The following is a 20,520-nucleotide window of genomic DNA, read 5'->3' as shown; positions in this document are numbered from 1 at the left end:
AAAATCCTTATCTCTCCACCAACATCAGATAGCTTTTTAAAAGTAATTTCCACAGGTAGTGTCCACTATATAAGATAATGGATACTTTTTAATATGAATACCAAAAAATGATTGCACCAGAAAGGGAGTCCATGATATTATGCTACAAATAGCTTGCTGAATTCTGAAGAACGTCAGGAGGCAATCCCCAACTGATTTAATAATCAGTGTTGATCACTCTTCAAAACACAAGGGCCCAATTCCCCTCTGTTGTATGGCATGCAGTTGTCTGAGAAGATTGGGTGTATGTTGCTCCCATTCTAAGAAGGTATCACTTTATTCAAAAATGCATTCTACACCATTCTCTTATCATAAGCCTAGGGAAAGAGAGAGGGGGAGGAGAGTGTCAAAAATGAGCATGGGTTGCTACATTTTGTCCAATCAATATAGAAATTGGACATGACTTTCCAAAACATGAAATATTAGGGCCAAATCCCTTGTTCAATTATGCGAGCTCCAAAGGAAAATACATGAACACTGTAAGCAATCAAAAGACTTTAAGACAGCTCTAAATTGCACCTGCTCTCCAATATGCATTCTAATGGATGAAGACTTCAGATTATATTGTTTTTAAGTAACCCCAAAATGAGAGTAAGAATACCATTATGTTCCCCAGAGTGCCTTGGACTCGTTTGATGAAAAGTGTAATATTCTCTGGCCCTTCCAAGACTGATGGCTCCTCATAGTTCTTACTAGATAATGATTCAGGAGCAAACTGCACAATTCCATTGGGATCACCAAATTTCTGTATCTAGAAAGCAGCAAATAAAATATGGGTCAAGAATATATAATGAACTATCTTATTTATAGACCACTGGGGAACTCAATGATGGATTCAACAACTCACAAATCCATTAACCCTCCTCCATCCTGATTTTTCCCCCCAACAAGTTAGAGTACAGTAGCAGCTGAAATGGAGATTGTGTGAAAAAAAATAAAATAAATAGCAGATAAGACCACCATGGGACCAGAGTAAAATGGTCTGGCATCAAGAACAAAACACACAGGCAGCTACACTAAATCTACATAAGACCAGTTGTTCAATGGAAAAATCCTATGAGTGTCACAAAGAAGGATTAGTGTATTACAGTGGATTATAAATTGAATACAAGTCAGTAATATGATGCTGTCAGGAAAGAGGCAAAGCTCTTGGTTTGCAATAACGGAAGTATGTGTAAACAAAGTCAGGTAATTTACTCTGCTCTGCTCAGCACTGCTTAAAGCAGCACTGGTCAAGCCTCACTCAGCTTCAAATAATACTTTTTAAAAAATGACAAATGATTTGGACAGACTGCAGAGAGCAAAGGAAATGATAAAAAGTTTGGAAAATAAATCCTGTGAAGAGAAGTTAAGGGATCTGAGCGAGTTCTCTTCCGTTGTGCTACAGCATCAGAAAGAAGATGGGAATCTATTATCCTCTTTAGTCTAGAAGGACAGAACAAGCAGCTTACTGGACTTGCAGTGCAGCAGGCAATATTTAGATTAACTATTGTTGGACTGTATGGCATTTGTAGAACCTTCACCTCTAGGTTTCTGATTCTCACCTTTTAGTGTGGTAACTGAAGTGAACTGGTTTAATGGATTCAACCCAGCCCCTAGTGAATAGGAGCCACAACACGTACCAGAATCATAATGGACACTAACTGTCACCCTAGTTTGCAATCTCAGCAGAGGCACCAGTGATTTAATGGTTTTGGAGACTGAACTCCCCCTTCCTACTGCTAGAGGTGGCCTTTCCAGATCAGAGAGGAGGCACACTGGTGGACAGAGCTAGACAAATACTAGAGCTAATTATTCGCTGAATAACAACTGGATGAATAATATGCATTGTATGCAAACACAAACACAATATTTAAACAGTTCTATTGACGGGACAGTGTGGAGAAGCTAGTTCGAACACTGCTTGTGCTATTCCTTTTCAGTGACTAAGCAGAGAATTTCAGTCTCTGAATATCAATATCACATTTTAAATCCCATCTCCCTGTGTCCCTCCCCCTTCCCCACATAATCAAATATTGGGGGGGGGGGATTATTACTATATTGGTCATTAGGCCCCAGATTTTAAAGGTATTTAAGCATCTGAAGATGCATGTAGGTGCCTAGAGGAATTTTCTAAAGTGCCTAGGTGCCTAACAACCATCAAGTTCAGCTATGACGAAGATGAGAGTAGGACAAGAAATGGAATAAAATAGGTTAAGCACTGGCACGCGCTACCATTATGTTTTTAAAGATTCAAACTAAAAGTCCTTTTTCTCAGTCCTTGATATATTTCAATTACCTTTTTGATTTTATCATTATAAGGCCCCTTGAGATGTTTGGGGGATAAGGGGCCCACAACAATTGTACTGAATTATATATTCTGTTGGATTTGGGAAAAATTACTTACTGGGAATTCTGTTTATCACAGACTTCTCTTTGTACATCCTGCAGCCCACCAGCAATTACAGACAGCATTAGGACTCCACCTACCAGAAGCAAGGAGGCAAGAGAACTGACAATAAAGGCTAATATATAAGCACTAATCTTTCCAATTGGAGACTTCCAAAGCAAAGTAATAGATACTAAAACCAGAGGGGAAAAAAACTCCAAGTGATACGCTCTGGAGAAAAGGGGGAATCAATGTAGGAAGAAAGGACTATGATAAACAGAATAATCAGTGACTACTTTTCCCTTATCATATGTCCCTCTTCTTTCATCCCACTGAACAACAGCAATCAGGGACAGTGTATGTCACTTAAAGGGATGCTTGGTGCCCCTAGTGACCAATAAATGTCAGCCAACAGGTACAGATCCAATTAATAATGCCAGATGACAGTGTCAGGAGATGACCTAACAAAACCCAGAATTAAATGCTTCTGAGTTCTGAGCCTGTGAAGTTGCCATACTTCAGATAGAATGGCCTGATCATATGCTAATGGACAACAATACCTGATTGACTGAGCCACTGTGGTCACAGTGACATTCTGTCCTTTGTAGCAACCTTTAAAAAAGACTTAATTCTTCTGAAACTGGAAGTACAAGATAGGTAAAACTTCAGAGCTTGCTTGTCACCTAGGAAGAGAAGCTTCCTCTCCTGCAATGGAGAGATCAGGACACAATGTAACTAAAACAATACATTCAGTGACATGAGTCTCCAGAATAAGCTTGGGGAGATTCAAAGAACTGTCCTATTTTGAAAAATAATGGCTAATAAGGAGAAAAACAGTCAGCAGGCACAGATCTTTAACTCAGTATGAGCAGGGATGAAGGCGGCATAGATCTTTAACTTTGTGTGAGCAGGGGTTGGGAAGCACACATAGAGGATGTGCATGTCCCTTAGGTAGACATTCCACACAATCCCATAAAGATGAGGGTAGGACTATATTAAGAGAGTAATTATCTACAGATCCTGTTGAATGTTGTGCCAGGGGAAACACAAGGAGGGGCATAAACTTTCATGGCACTTCAGACTGGTGGGTAGAAGTTACTGTAAAACTGACAACAAACAGGTCTTCTGGAGGTAGAGAAAACCATGTCATCCATATTCATCTGTCCACATTCCAAGGCAAAGTTGCAAAAGGAATTCACTGTGGATTAACTTGCAAATGAATCTTTTAATACCCAGACAGGTTCCCTGAACTAGTTAGAGATCCAATAATAAAGTGTCTGTCCTACTGGTCAGCATATTTTTAGAAATTCTTACCTAAAGTCCAGAACACCTCTGTAGATATTTGGCTTTCCATAGAAAACCTGGAGTAGGAAACAGGGACCAAGAGCCTACCAAGTCTATCCTGACTTGGTTGATGGGACCAAAGTGGGAAGCAGGAGAAAGTTTTTGAGAGACATTTAGAGATTGAACCCTTGCTCCAAATGTAGGCTCTACTTTTGACAAAGGCAGAATCTCCCATAAGGAGTTGAAGTCAATTCCAGTTCTTGGACCTTCCCCCTATATCATTTCATTCCAGAGGTAAGACTTGGACTAAGAGGTGCAGAGGGGCATGTGCAAGGTGGAGGAATGGGAGCCAGTAGTATTACATGGGAGTAGCTATCCCAGTATCTGAAACTCCTTTGTTGTGGCTTTGCACTTTTTGATGCCACATATTCAGTTTGTCATGTCCACCACTCTCCCCCCACAGACTGCCTGAGGGCCTCTCTTAGGAGGATAAGATTGCTGTCAGGCAAGATTCACCAGCCGAAAAAACAGAAAGCACTGCAGAGTGATGGAACAGAGGCTGAGGAACAAAACTTGGTCTCGGAGGAGGGGGGAGGGGGAACGTAATTCTGTGAAAAACCTCAAGCTCTGAGAAGGTTGTTTGTGAGAAGGATGTATTTCCCTGCTGGCTGTTCATAGGATTCTCCCCTCTCCTGCCAGAATCGCTTTAAGCTGTGAAGTCTCTGCAGCAAGGATTTTTCCTTGCTAGCATGCCTCTCCTTTCTTCTCCCCCATTACCCATACTTTTTATTCTTCTGTAGCTGGATTTCTTCTTGCTTTTCTTTTACATACAGAAGCCGAAAGATAAAAGAGAAGGTTAAAGAAAACACAGAATGCAAGCTAAGAATTTGGGCATGGGGCTCCACTCCATACTTTCAGTTCAGAAAGCTAAGACAACCGGAAGGGAATAGGGCCAGGTTGGTGCTGAGATACTAGCCTTGATTCATGGATCCTTTACCTCCTTGCTTCTGTAACACTGTTGCTGCGTAGGACATGAGAAGAGGGAGTTGAATGATAAACTAGGCAATCTGTTGGATTAAATTAAAAAACTCTTCAGAAACAATCCTCAAGGGGAAAAATGTAACAACAACTTACTATTAGGGTAATGTTGGTAGACTTGGGGTCTACTTCTGTTTCACCTTTCACAAGGCTCAGCCTAATAATGAAGAGCTCCTGAACTTCAACTTCTCCATGAGGGTAGATTTTCAGACTAATAGTTCTCAGACCTCCTTCTCCTTCTCTAAAATAGAATGATCCATTCACAGGGTCACCAATGTCACTGTTCAGGGAGGATAACACCTCTTCTGAATTGGGTCCTAAAATGTCCCAATTAACCTGTGGAAAGTATTAGTTTCAAATGTAGAGCTGCGTCAATATAATACCAGCCTCACAAGGGAGAAAGTATTAGTGTAATCCAATTATACTATCATAAGAATTTGTGTATCTGGTATGTGATTATATAGTCCTACTATACTGTTAAGAGAATGAATGGCACACAACATAACTGTAACATTGGACTCTTCTCTCTAATCATAATATTTTCTAAAAATTAACCTAAAGACAGAAAGAAGAGAAACAGTGAAGGGTCATTCTGAATATTACTTTAAAAACAAAACTTCAGCATTATGGATGTTAATAAATAGGAAAGGAAGGAACCTCTATTTTAAGGAGCAGACACAGGGAAAAATGTACATTTTAGTATGCGTTATTAACTTTTATTACAATAGAACCCAAAAGCTCTAATCAAGATTAGAACTCTGCCCTGCCACACTTGGTACTAACACACCAGATAACAAAGTCTTTGCCTCAAAGAGCTTGAACTCAAAGCCCTCAAAATCCTACTCATGTACATACTTAATTTTACACTGCAAATAATAAAGCACCTGTATAATGCTTCACAGGATTTGGGGGCTAATTTAATGCAAGACACAGGAAAAGAACACAATAAAAATTAGGAGGGAAAAAGAAAGGAGGACAAGAGTAATATTATTCAGTTATCACATAGCTACACTGCTTGATAGCGCCAAATCAGTTAGAAATGGAGTTTTGTGGCTTTTTTGGGTGGGGAACGTTTGTTTGGATTTTAATTATGTAAGTATAAGTAAGTAAATAAATAGGTCATCCCTAGCACACATCATGGTACAATTGGGCCATGAGGTGGGATTTGAGGGAAGAGAGTGCAGTGGCTTAACAGACTAGTCGTTGGAAAACATTCCATGTGTAATAGGCAACATAGAAAAAACTGATGTATTTAAGTTAAAATCATATCTGATCATTTGCTGTGATTAAACCAAGTTTTATTAAGGTAATGTTTAAATGATGGGATCTGAAATATTTAGAAGACGTACATTCACCATTAGAGTAAGTTATTGTTATAAACATGTATGCTGAAGTAGACAGGGCCTGATCATTCTGTTACACCAATTTAAATGAATGTAACTGAACAAAATGGAATTACACCAGTGTGAAACTGGTACGAAAGAAGAATCAGACACTAGCTATGTATCGTTCCAGAGAGAAGTCAACATTAAACTGTTATTCTGCCTCTCAAGAAATGGCAAGGAAAAACAATCTTGAAGTTATGGCATAGGACTGGCAATCAGAAGACATAGAGCCAGTTACAGGCCACTGCAGCTGCAAGGGGTTGGCGAGAATTCTCTGAACAGGAGCAGCAGGACTGATGTAAGTGGAAAAATGCTGCCTCCCTTCACAAGCCCTGATCATTGGCAGCAGGAGGGGAAGTGCTTGGAGTTCTGAATGTTGAAGAGGACTCTGGGCTATTGTGCACTATGTAGGAAGCCCTGGGTAGGTGGCTGTAAGTTTAGGGCTAGATTCTCTTCTAAGTTTTATTCTCAGGTCTTTAACACATTTCCTGTGTGACTTAGGACAAGTCACTTCATTTCTTGACATCTCAATTTTCTGGTCTTCAAGCAGAGGATAAATAGAGATAATATCTACTTTACAGTAGTTTTAGTGGAGTCTAAATTCATTCATGTGCATAAAGCGCTTTAAGATCCTCAAATGTAAAGTCCTATGGAAATGCAAAGTAGTAATACATTATTGCTATTATATGTTCAACCTATACATTTAATAAGTTACATACCTTCCTTCTCTCAACATGATTTTATAGAGTGAAATTGTATCTTATTTTTATTGAAAACTACACAAAATGCTTTGAAAGACAAGGCCTACCTGAGTTTCTCCTATCAATCCTCCAGTTCTTTCCAGCACCAAGGACAGTGTCAGCGATGAACTGGGATTTGGAAGAATAATTCGGCTTTGGTTGAGGAATCGGACAAGTCCATTAGGGGAGTCGCTCTTAGCAATAGTGATTTGGCTCACTAGGTGGAGCCCAAGGACTGCTCCTCCAGTGGCTCCTATCAGCTGGATTTCAAACTGTTCTGCAAACTCCCTGGGTCAAAGAGATCAGAGTCTTTAAAACACTAAAAAACATGGAGTAAAACTAAAAGCTGAAAATCTAGTATGTTGCTTTGTTGGTTGCATATATGCAATATTTTAAATGTACACGATGCAATGAATGTATTGTTAATTATTCCTTTTCTCTACATAAAACTGAGATCTGAAATAAAGGTAATGTAGTGACATGGCGGCAGCAGCATAGGGCTCTCGTAGCTTCCTGTACACTGGAAGCTTCCTGTACACAGAACATTGGTGTGTTCTCGTCAAATCAAAGTATAAGCACGTAGCATGCAATGGGCTAAGACTGAATTTCTAAACAATTATAGGTTAATACATGAATAACTAAACAAAGATCCAATACCATTACCTTTCATCATCATCTGTAATAGAGACGCTGATAAAACTCCGGTTCTGGCCATGATGAAAGATGACTGAGTTATTATTGACACTGTAGTCAATACTGTTAGGAAGTGCAGAAATACTTCGAGAGAGAAAATCAGCTGTCACATAGCCATGAGTTCCACGCTTTCTCACTACAGGAATCATGATCATTCCAACATCCTCTTCCACTGCAAGAGTAATTCAAAATGAACTACTGAACAATAAGAGTACATTTTTCAGAGTAGCTTCATAAACAGTACATGTAAATGACCACTTAGACACCCAAAATAGGTGATTATACACATATGTGCCCATTGTACTCACGAGGGCATGAATTGCTTGGGCAATTGAGCTAGCTGCTTCCGAAAACTGGCCACAGAGTGACTAACAACATTATAATATACGTAAATGGATTATCATTTGTTTCCCATAACAGAATTATGTACACTTTCTTTAATCAGATAGACAGAGAAGCTTTGAACAACATCCAGGTGTCTTATGTTTCTAGGTTATCTGGTTTTTTCCTCTTAAGTTTTGACACGGATCAAAAACCATGTACATTATTTTAAACTTTAATAACTGAATCAATAACAAAGAATACATTGCTACACTCATTTTGATTTGCCAGTTTACAGTTCCCTCAATAGAGGATTTGTAGATTACTTTGTAATGTACAATATGGTAATTATAGCAACTATTTATGATCTTCAGAGAATATGTAATAGCAAATGCATGCCCAATTAATATGGTGAATGAATAAGATTCAAAGTAGTCTTAAGACACATCTTAAACAATACAAGGCTTTACCAATTAATAACATCTTGAACTGATCTGGACCAATAAGCAGGCAGCTAGCCAGTGGAATGCACAAAAAACTAGCTGAAGTTTGCGAAGATCTCCAAGAGCAGTCTTAAGTAGAGCTTCATATTGCAGTAATCCAATGTGGTGGTGGCAGCAAAGGTGTGGATATTTTCAGAGATTTTACTTATTACTGAAGATATGAAAGGCCAGATTCATCTCTGGTGTTCCTCTATTGATTTCTCTGGAGCCATAGCTAGGATTCATTTACCTCAGTATGTCATACAAAAGTACACTATAACAAGATACAAACATTTGACTGCAATACACGAGAAGATAAATAATAATCATAATGGTAATACTTTCCATCTCAGGATCTCAAATGTTTTATAATTGCCATTGAATTAAGCCTCACAACACCTGTTTTAAGTAGGTATTGCAAAATATACCAGCCCAGACACAAAATCTACTTGCCTTTCCTTTTCTCTGATGACTGATCATGAAAAATATACTACTATTCCTTTCTCCTTAAAAACCCACTTCCCCCAGGCAGGTGAGTGAATAGACTTTTGCAAAGCTGTATTCATCCTCATTTACAAAGGCTGAAAGCAGGGAATGAAGTTAAATCACTTACCCTAGAACATATATGGAGCTTGTGGCAAAACCAAGAATAGAGCCCAGAAGCCTTGACTACCAGTCCTGTGCTGTAGCCGCAAGCCTATCCTTTAAACTGCAGCATAAATTTAAACATTAACCTACCTTGCAGAGTGATATACCATGGATCAAACTCAATGATGCCCTCTGCATTGTCATTTTTCATTATAATGATGTGAACTGTGGAGATGTTTCCTATCCCAGGGGGCTGGTCCACTTGCAGTCCATTTTCTCTAACAGCAAAATCAAATCCACTTGCAAGAGCATGAGAAGAAAATAAAGATACATTAGCTTTTATAAAAGGAAATGGGCTCAAGATGCCTGTGTGACACTTTGTAGACTCCACAAGTACTTTAGTTCTTTTATAGTTATTGTCACAGCCCTCCCAGCCACACCTTTCAAAAGCAGAACATGTGCAGAACAGGGTGGTTGTTTTTTCCTTCCCTGAAAATGAAAGTCTCTCCATTGTCATGTCTTTCCAATTTTATTTGCAATGAACTTCACAAACTCTTGGGAAGTAGAGAAACAGTAACATGATTGTTCTGTGAGAACAGACAGTGACAAAACTATCTACTAATGAGACTACACCCCACGAGATAAACCCTAAAGCCCTGAATCTACAAAGGCTCAAGTGTGGACTGTTGTAGCTTGTGCTGTCTCCCACTGTTGGTGCATAGCTTCTGTGAGACACTGTTGTCATAATGATCTGCACTTGTAGATCTCTTTTGGGATCAGGGCCTAAGATTAGCATGCCCAGTATGGACACCAGTAGTCGATATGATCAGCAAATTTCCTGCAGAAGAATATGATGAAAATTGTACAGTGCCAAAGTTACAGAGTCTTGACGAGACAAAACTTAGTTCTATACCAAGAAATTCAGTACAGATGGCAGGTATGCACTGAGTGACAGAAGACAAACTTAAATCAGAGGTTGGAGGGGCGAAGCTGTATGGAAAAAAATGATCAGTTACTGCAGGATTTGCAAGGAGTGATGTATTTGTGGGATTTGCCCACAGAGAAAGCATTCTTCACAGACGTTTTACGTTTCCATCAGCAAACTTCTTCCCAACTAGAAGAAAGGCTCTGAGGACTGAGCCTTGGAAACTCAGAGCTAAAGAAATTATGAAATCTATTCAAAAATTAATATCGCTCCTTCCCAGGTTCATATTTAGGGCACGGTACCAAATATACTACATTCTACTTATTTACAGGAAATAGACTAAGTTTTCAGATAGTCATGATGGCTCATGGGAATTTTAATGCAATCAGTCATTCAACAACAAGACATCCCATTAGTTCATTAGAGATCTGGGTGCTTTCAAAAGATAAGGGAGGACCCAGGTGGCATAAGGACACTAAGTGACATTTGATGGGGGTGTGGGTTGTATTTACTTTAGTCTTGGACTTCACCATTGTATCCTTTTGTCAACTGGGAGAGGAGTGTTGCAGGTCCAAATGTCTTAGTGTATTGTTTTGTTGTAAAAAGCTTATAATTACAAAAGAGTTAATTTAATAAGCGTTAGTCTGAGGTTCTTATATAGTAATATAACATACCGAAAGTAGATTTCTAGATTGAGATGAAACAATCTTTGGTTCTTAGTTCTAGGCAGGATTGTATCTAATTTATTTATACTTTTTCAATCAACAGTAAAGACATGATGGACTATTTCTGCTAAGATTATAAAGAAATCTCTTTTTTGCCATTTTCTCAAAAATATCCCCATATTATATTAAAGATGTTCATACTTACCCAAGTTACAATTCTGTAGTTTTCAAAGTATTTTCTCCCTTTCAGTATATTAGATTAAATTATTTCTTGCTTCTTCAGAGGTCTGCAGCATTTATCACCCATTCTATAAACTTAACCCCAACTGAATAAGCATATTTCACCTTCCAACAGGATATTCCATTTCCCTCCCTATTTAAATCTCTACACCATATTCTTCTGCACCTCTCTGGAACATCCAAAAAGAAATAGCTATTAAATTTCTGCCAATACCTACTGAGTCCTCACTTTAATCATCAATCAGTAATTTATTGATGTAATAAACGTTGGAAAAATGAGTGTGTCCCTTTATTTGTATTTGATCCAAATCTCTATTATTACACTATTAGAAAATCAGCTACTAAATCAGAGCAGGAATCAGGGACTTTACTGCAGTGAGGTAAGATTTCATATACATAGTTCACTTTTGGGCCTGTAACTAATCTTTTCCTCTGCAGTGAAATATATCTTTACCTTCCCTGGAGCTCTACTTTGGTAATTGTTACTGAAAATTCTTCAGGACCTTCAGGAAGGTCATCATCATGGATTTCAACTGAAATCCCTTTAGTAGTCTCATTTGGCTCAAACACAAGCTCCCCTGACGAGGAGGTGAAATCCATGCTCTCCTCTGCAGTTCCATTTAATGTCCAATACCAGAGTTGCACTCGACCATAATACCCACTGGAACGGACAATAGTGATGTTAACCTGATGGAGACAAAAAGCTTAGTTTTAACTTTTTGCCTTTATTTCTGTGTTATATATGCTTCTAAGAACACTACTCTACAGACATCACATCAATTAGTTTTACTAAATAAAACCACTAAATAAAATAAACACAGATTAAATACAGAAATTGAATTAATCACACAATTCAGAATATGCCAGCCACTTCAAAAATCTCTCAAAGCCTACCACACAGAATCACACATTACACTGTATTACACACATGCAGAAATAAAGTCTCAGCTATTTATTTTTAGGAAATTGTCATCCACTATTCATAGAAAACTACAGTTACCAAAAGCATTAAAAATTCACATTTCAGATTAATGCTTCCATTTTTAAGGATTTTAGTCTTTTAACTCAATACCCATTTTTCTTCTTCTGTTATCTGCAGATTTTCCTGGGAAAATGCAAACTGCCCATAGGGAAAGTCACTAGCAACCATGGTGATATTTGCTATGCTAGTAGACTCATTTATGACTCCTCCATCACTGACTCCAGATAGATGAAACTGGTAGTAACTCTTCTCTTCAGGAAGGTTATCATCTATAGCCTACAGAAAACAAACAAATAAATCTGAAAGGATTTAAAACATTTACAATGTGAGCTCTACTATTAATTGCTAACAAAAAGAGAGTACTGGAATAACCAACGCTATAGATCTCTCTCTCACCTGTATTAGTACACCAGCTGCAGACTGCCTATCTTGCATCGTCAAGGTCCCTGATATCTCAGCAAATTCCTTCTGTAAAGGGGGCGTTATATTCCAGTACACAGTGACCTTCCCAAAAATCCCCGGGCCACGTACTAGGCTGTAAGTAAAAACATATACACACATTGATGGGTTTCCTATACATGTTTTATGTCATCTGTACAAGAGATGGCTGGTACTCTGCCTAGGTTGTTATGAATCTGTGACTCAGCCAAGCATTATCAGCCTCACTGAAGCTTGAATTTAATATAGCAGGTCACTGTTACAATCCTGACAATTTTATCTCTGCAAGTAGATAACGTTATTGTAGTATTTGCAGTATTGCGTATACTCAGCTTCCCTGGTGTTGGGAGGGGATCGCTGGCTACCTTTTTAGGATAGCTCTTTGCCTGCTTTGCAGTAGCACAAAGCAGGCAGAGCCAGGGCTGAAGACTGAGTTCTCTGGGTTCTGCTGTGGCTTTTAGGAAGCTGAGATGTACAATGGAAGGGGAAAAAAGAGTGGGAGCAGCCTGTAGGAATTTCGCCTTTGTAAGGGATTAAAGTCTCCGGGGTGCTGAAAGACTGTACAGAGAGTTAAGTTACTTACTGCTCCTTTAAAAACCTGGAGACAGCACTTCTCCCACTATAGTCAACCTGGCAAACTGCAGGGCAGGGTAAGATTATGGTTTTATCAACATACCCTCTCTGGGACTGCCAATGCTACAGGCAGCACTAGCTTGCTCTTTGAGGGTTGAAGCAAAATACTCTTTCCTTATAAGTGTTCTAGAAGGAGGGGGCAATGCCACCTGTGCCTTTCCCACCACCAGAACACCCACAGTGGAGTGGTCATAATTTGGCATTCTGTGTTCTGGTGCTTAGTTATAAAACTCAATGAAATCATTATGCTTTGCTTCAATTCAAAACTCAGGTCACTCTGTCGCTCTAAACACCTGTAGACACAGCCAAAAACTGAGGCACAATTGTGGACTGGATTTCTTCCAGTCCCTAAGAACCCTGCAGGGGCTTTGATTGCCATACAAACTCTTCCTTTTAATGCATTTCATCACATGCATTCCTGAAAGACCCTCCTGAGCGCCGGGGGCTGATATCATTTGCAACTCACATACGTTTTGCAACTCCTTTGAAAATAAATGTCTATTGACCTGATTTTCAGAAGTGGTGAACATCAGCAGCTCCCAGACTTCTGTGGGAAATGTGGATGCTCAGCACCAATAGAAGTCAGGCAATTGCCCCCTGCCCTTTTTGTACTAAAAGGAAATGTGTACTCACAATATGCACCCACCTAATAAAAGCAGTTCCGTTATACTTTCCTGAGGGTTCCCCAATGAGAATATGGTTGGAAGATGGAGCTATCCCAACCACCCCAGAAGCTCCCTGATCCCCCAGAATAATGATTGTTGCCAGACCTATGAAGAGAGGCAGAGAGATTTTCTGATAATAAATGAACATTTTCAGTACATTCAAGTTAGTACACAAGATTATAGCAAGAACAGAAATATTAATGAAAATAACTTGCACATAATACTTAGCCCTTTTAAACACTTTACAAATACTTTATTAACTAATCTGTAAAACACCATGCTAGAAAAATGCTGTTTTATCTTTATTTTGCAAATGGGAAAACTGATTCAGGTAGCCTGATTCTGATCTCACCTTACACTGGTTCTATACAGGTACACCTCCACTACCAGTGTTCCCTCTAAGCTGTGCACCTGCAGCACACAGGTGCACACATCCTCAGCGACAGCAGGAGGGCAGCGCCCGGGAGTGCGGTGGAGCTGGAGAACAGCTAGACAGTATTTGGTCCTGCCATGAGGACAGGGGACTGGACTCGATGACCTCTCGAGGTCCCTTCCAGCCCTACAATCTATGCATCTATAAACAGTGGTGGGGGCACTTCTAGAGTGGGGGGTGAGGCAGCCGGGGCCAGAAGCTGGAGGGGAACCAGGCACCGGGGAGCCCCGGACACCCCAACTCGTGGGGAGGGGGCAGTGGTGGGGGCACCTCTTCCCATAGCGCCGGGTGGGCCCCCATCCCCGCCCCACCCTGGGACTCATGGGGCCACAGCACAATACCCTGCACTCTGATTTTTGCATAATACTCTCCCCATCCTCCTCCCCTGGGCTGTGCCGTGTTGCCAGGATGGGGATGATCTTCTCTCCTGGGCCCCCCACTCCTCACTGGGAAGAAACTGGTGAGAGTAGAGGTTTGTGAATGGCTGCGAAGTGGCCAGGAGTTCAGGGAGGTAACAAAGGGACCAAGAGACAAGCGACTGAGCTGCCCAGGCTGTACTTAGCGCGTCTGCAACCCCAAGTGAATAGCACCAGCAACTTCTGGGTCTGCTTCAACACACTGGGCAGGCGTATGATTGGCACACAGGAGGGAACCGAAACTGGGAAACCTGGGCTCCGAGGTATTGAGGCTGGAGAAAGAGTGGGTAACTTCTCTGGGCACAAGAGCATAGGTCTGATTTTGGACTAATGATGCTGTCTGCACTCTGCAGAAGTGGAGGGAGGGTGCTGAAATAGCTAGGTATGTTTTTTTTTAAAGCACAATTCTAAGTGCACTTCAGCTCTGCACACCGCATTGCTCCCTCTACCCCCTTCTTTCTTCCTTTCTTTTTTTCAGTTTTTAAAGAGTTTTTTTCAGTTTTAGTAAAGAATAAAATTGTCAGACACATAGAAAAACATCAACTCTTGAGCAATAGTCAACATGGTTTCTGTAAAGGGAAATCGTGTCTTACTAATCTATTAGAGTTCTTTGAAGGGGTCAACAAACATGTGGACAAGGGGGATCCGGTGGACATAGTGTACTTAGATTTCCAGAAAGCCTTTGACAAGGTCCCTCACCAAAGGCTCTTACGTAAATTAAGCTGTCATGGGATAAAAGGAAAGGTCCTTTCATGGATTGAGAACTGGTTAAAGGACAGGGAACAAAGGGTAGGAATTAATGGTAAATTCTCAGAATGGAGAGGGGTAACTAGTGGTGTTCCCCAAGGGTCAGTCCTGGGACCAATCCTATTCAATTTATTCATAAATGATCTGGAGAAAGGGGTAAACAGTGAGGTGGCAAAGTTTGCAGATGATACTAAACTACTCAAGATAGTTAAGACCAAAGCAGATTGTGAAGAACTTCAAAAAGATCTCACAAAACTAAGTGATTGGGCAACAAAATGGCAAATGAAATATAATATGGATAAATGTAAAGTAATGCACATTGGAAAAAATAACCCCAACTATACATACAACATGATGGGGGCTAATTTAGCTACAACGAGTCAGGAAAAAGATCTTGGAGTCATCGTGGATAGTTCTCTGAAGATGTCCACGCAGTGTGCAGAGGTGGTCAAAAAAGCAAACAGGATGTTAGGAATCATTAAAAAGGGGATAGAGAATAAGACTGAGAATATATTATTGCCCTTATATAAATCCATGGTACGCCCACATCTCGAATACTGTGTACAGATGTGGTCTCCTCACCTCAAAAAAGATATTCTAGCACTAGAAAAGGTTCAGAAAAGAGCAACTAAAATGATTAGGGGTTTAGAGAGGGTCCCATATGAGGAAAGATTAAAGAGGCTAGGACTCTTCAGTTTGGAAAAGAGAAGACTAAGGGGGGACATGATAGAGGTATATAAAATCATGAGTGATGTTGAGAAAGTGGATAAGGAAAAGTTATTTACTTATTCCCATAATACAAGAACTAGGGGTCACCAAATGAAATTAATAGGCAGCAGGTTTAAAACAAATAAAAGGAAGTTCTTCTTCATGCAGCGCACAGTCAACTTGTGGAACTCCTTACCTGAGGAGGTTGTGAAGGCTAGGACTATAACAATGTTTAAAAGGGGACTGGATAAATTCATGGTGGCTAAGTCCATAAATGGCTATTAGCCAGGATGGGTAAGAATGGTGTCCCTAGCCTCTGTTCGTCAGAGGATGGAGATGGATGGCAGGAGAGAGATCACTTGATCATTGCCTGTTAGGTTCACTCCCTCAGGGGCACCTGGCATTGGCCACTGTCGGTAGACAGATACTGGGCTAGATGGACCTTTGGTCTGACCCGGTACGGCCTTTCTTATGTTCTTATGTTCTTAAAGCTCATGCAATTCCTTAAAGAGACATCCCAGTTGTTATCAAGTACTTTAAAAAAAATGTTTCTATCAATCCACTCTATCAGGAGTTCGGCTGCAACATAGTCCAAAAAAGAAATGATTAATCAACTGTTGCTTTTCCAAAAAACAGCAGTTATTTTCTGTATAGATTTTAGTGGCACAAGTCTGTGCTTTTTAAAAGCATGTAATTCATTTGTTTTTTGTTTTTTTAGATGAAGAATTAAAAGAAAAAAAGAAACTGAAGATGCCCTTTGCTGTATAGTTGCAAGTTTCCACTAGGAAACTAATTAAGGGCTACCTGTAGATAATCTTCAAGAGTCTAGATAAACAACTTGCACATCCAAAGAAAGTGGTTTCTTATGAATTTTGCAGGGGAAGCCTGACCTTTGTTGGTACGTATGTTGTTTGATTTTGAATCTTTAAACTTTGCTCAAAACTTCCTAAATAAAGGGGTTTGGTATTAATCTATTTGGGTCTATTTGTATGCTAACTCCTGCTCCTGTTGCAAAAACTCCCATAAACTTTGATGTGTTGAATAATTTGGCAAATGTTGACCATCAGTTCAGTATGTAGAGAGAGCAACACAGTGAGATAATGTAACAATCAATATTGCATTTCTATAAGCTCCATGTAGTTTCGCAATCCACTATGTTCGAATCAGGTAATTTTCTCTTTTTGAGTATAAATGTACTATGTATTTTTTAATATGAGGAGAACACTAATGGTGTATGTCAGGGATCGGCAACATGTGGCCCGCGGCCTGCCAGGGTAAGCACCCTGGCGGGCCGGGCCGGTTTGTTTACCTGCCATGTCCGCAGGTTCGGCCGATTGAGGCTCCCACTGGCCGCGGTTCGCCACTCCAGGCCAATGGGGGCTGTGGGAAGCGGTGGCCAGCACATCCCTTGACCCGGTCCGCTTCCACATTGCACGCATTGCTAGCAGGTTTCAGCTGTGAAGCTTGTACATAAAGGCTTGGATTTTGTTTGCAGATTTCACATTAAAAGAATACTGTGTACAAATACTTCACTGTACAATTATACTCCAGATGTTTTGTTTTCAAAATGACAGATTGAACATTTGATGTTTCTAGACAGCATATGGAGTGAATTTTTAAATTTGTTGAACTTGAAGGTGACAATCCAGGTTTAAATATGCTGCTAATTGTAGATTTTTTAAAGTATTCACCTCTAGGGCCAAATTCTGCCATCGTTAGTTAAGCAAAACTCCCATGGGCTTCCTGCTCAAGTGACAAGCATTAATGAAAAAGAGCATTAATGAAAAAAAATGTTTGGGTTAAACTATACTATATAATATATGAGGGTGATTTATATCTAGGTTTTTTGTTTCTAGTGGTGGCACACATCCACAGATTACATCGATATTGGTGCACATAACAAAATTCATTCTGCATATGGATGGAAAAAATTAGAAAGAATATTGTAACTGGGATCAGAAACAAACCCAAGGCATGGAATCAGTGAAATCAATGGAAGTTTTGCCATTAGCTTGCCTCGGGCCAGGATTTCAACCAAGTAGCTTAAGTGACTTTCCCAAGACACAGGATGAGTTAGAAAATTGCAAGATTCCATTACATGTAGTTACTACATGTAACTGAGTACTGGGGGAGAGTGCTATATTTTAAATGAGTTGTCTACATCACACATTTAGAAATTGTCACAATTGTGAATTACAAATCAGAATTGAGGACAAAATTCTGCCCTTGACTAGACTGAAAGCTATAGCTTTCATTAGGAGTTCACTGTGGAGACTATTTGGCTTACAGAACTTGTATGACTTTACCTTGCACTTCCTAACATTTTCAATTTTTGATTTTCAAAAGTTTCCAGTTACTTAGGCACTTTTAACACTTAATTGTTTTATATAGCCACAATTTTTATATGCCCACAATTAATTTAGGTGAAAAACTATGCTCTCAAAAATGTCCCTTAATGATTTTTTTTCAGAAAATCAAGAGCTAGTTAGTAAAACAATTTTCAGGAGGACTGAGAATTTCAAAATGTGATCAGCTAGCTATACACATTCATACAAAATAGATATTTCAAAACAAAAATCTAGCATGCAAAGGCCTTCTGGAATTATAATTGGAAGCTGATGAAATAGCAAATTATTTCCTTACCGTTTATCGGGGATATCTCTGCATTATCAGTAGACACCAGCTGAATGGTATAAATTTCATTCCCCTCCAGCAGGCCATCTTGTATCGCTCGTAAAACAATTGTCTTCTGGGATTCAGTCTGAATCAGAAAGAGAAGGAAAATGAGTTAGGCTGATATTTTTCAAATGAGATCAATCAGAGTGCCTGATGATGCAAGGAGCTGAGTGTCTTAATTTCTACTGATGTCAATGCGGGTTAAGAGGAGTACAGCACTTGGCGCATTCGACAGAATTGACAAGTTCTGCAGAAGCATGTCAATTCTGATTAAACTTCCTATGGAAACCAGGCAGGCTTGCTACCCCACCTGGTTTCCTGCCAGCCTGCCTAGCTCTTCAGGATCCTCAGCTCCCCTGCAGCCAACATGGTGGGCTTCCAGGATGCCTGGTTCTCTGCCTCCCCTACAGCCCACCTACTGTCCAGAATTCCAGACTGCCTCCCCTCATGGGCTGGCAGGCTGTCTCCCACTGGCGGCTGCCTCCTCAGCTCCCCGGGTTACTGGACTCCCCATGCTGACTGACTCTCTGGGCAGCCCAGCACCCCAATCCTGAGAGACCACTAGGTGGGCTGCCAAGGAGCTAGAGATTATGTTTCATTTCAGAAACGCCAAAACGTTGTAGCTGCAATGTTTCCAAAATGACATTTTGCAGTATTTAGGTTTCACTAAGAATTCCAAGATTTTGGCTTCCAAAAACAAACTTTTTCACAGGAGGGAAATGCTGTTTCACAACCAGCACTGTAGGTTAGTGGAATGTCCCCAAGTGTTTTTCTAAATAACAGTCTGCCCAGAAAGGAGCTGTATTCCAGTTCGTTAGAATTCTCAGCAACTGCTGGTGCTGTCTGCAGCCTCAGCAAACTTTCTTTACATGAATATTAAATAGTTGGCAAAAACCTGAAAGTGAAAGTTGGTTGCATATCTGCAAAACCACTAAGAGACATTATTCCAGTGGCAATATATCTGGATGATAAATATAATATTTGGTGCAATCAGTATAAAGTAGCAATGCACCAGAAGACAGTAAAACAGAATTAATTCTTTTAAATGGATGTTTTGCTGAGCACCAAGTATAATCTGTAACATAAATTAATCTATTATTGTCAACAACAATAGTTTCACAATACTTAAACTTTTAAATCCTACCTCAAGACCCTCTTCTGCCATGAAGCTCTATAGCTTAGCCAACTAACACTAGGGTCACATGGCAATCACGGTTATTTTAAAAAGTATACGTCCTGAATTTATATTTTATCTCTTCCCAGACCTGGCAAGTTGCATGTCTGTTTAGACTGTCAGCTAATGCAATGGAATAACTGTTCTTCATGGTGATTATTAAAATTTCTATAAAGTTTTTATTCTTTTTAAAAAGAAGACAATTTATAACATTTTGAAACGCTACATTCCCTGGGTGATTTACCCTATACCAAGGTCCTCCAGGGAACAGGCCATCCTTTCTTTTCTGTTTGGAAAGCACATGGCATGTTGTCAACGTTACCAGATTTTTTTTTTTATTGTGCTATAACAGACTATGATTCTCCGCTAGTACAAGTGTGTAATGACAAGTATATAACTACATATGAGAAAGAAGAAAATGTAAGCAAATGTAAGGGAAGGAAATGGGATGTTGAAATATTGGGAGTACCTCATTAAAGTAAAGAGTTCCATTCAGAGGAGTGAGATCATATCTAGCTGCCTCCTCCAAAATCCATATGATTCGGACTGCCCCCCGTCCTCCTTGACTGCGACTCACAGTCAACAACACAGTTGCAGCAGAGTCTCCAGGTGACTGGGGCTCCTTAATTGTCACCTGAAAAGAGAAGGAGGAGGAGGAGGAGTTAGGGAAGAGCTAAGAAGCAGCATTGATGTGTTAGGTTTTTATAACCATTGTCTTGGAAAAATGATAAACATTGCTACAGACATCTAAAATTATATTAGTCTCAACCATGTCTCCAAGACACAAGACCAAAAAATCAACAGAAGTTTATGCACTGTCGAATTCTGTTAGCAAAGATTAACCACTTAAGTTATTTCTGTATCCACTATGATTCAACAC

The 20,520-nt window shown here is 39.8% G+C and overlaps 1 protein-coding gene across 1 annotated transcript in view; it reads right to left on the bottom strand.

The window, feature by feature from the left end:
* ADGRV1 (adhesion G protein-coupled receptor V1) overlaps positions 1-20,520 on the bottom strand; it is a 419,039-nt gene that overhangs the window by 246,990 nt on the left and 151,529 nt on the right. The window contains exons 59-69 of the mRNA XM_039545618.1: positions 20,110-20,274; positions 18,434-18,551; positions 13,468-13,591; positions 12,147-12,285; positions 11,841-12,026; positions 11,223-11,455; positions 9,089-9,237; positions 7,518-7,719; positions 6,923-7,142; positions 4,826-5,065; positions 641-790 (exon numbers count right to left, since the gene is read on the bottom strand). Coding sequence (XP_039401552.1) covers positions 641-790; positions 4,826-5,065; positions 6,923-7,142; positions 7,518-7,719; positions 9,089-9,237; positions 11,223-11,455; positions 11,841-12,026; positions 12,147-12,285; positions 13,468-13,591; positions 18,434-18,551; positions 20,110-20,274 — 1,926 coding nt within the window. The remainder of the gene's footprint in view (positions 1-640; positions 791-4,825; positions 5,066-6,922; positions 7,143-7,517; positions 7,720-9,088; positions 9,238-11,222; positions 11,456-11,840; positions 12,027-12,146; positions 12,286-13,467; positions 13,592-18,433; positions 18,552-20,109; positions 20,275-20,520) is intronic.

Source organism: Mauremys reevesii, linkage group 6 (genome assembly GCF_016161935.1).
Source record: "Mauremys reevesii isolate NIE-2019 linkage group 6, ASM1616193v1, whole genome shotgun sequence".
Classification (NCBI taxonomy): domain Eukaryota; kingdom Metazoa; phylum Chordata; order Testudines; family Geoemydidae; genus Mauremys; species Mauremys reevesii.
Note: the sequence above shows the minus strand (reverse complement) of the source record. Positions and strands in the feature narration are given on the sequence as shown.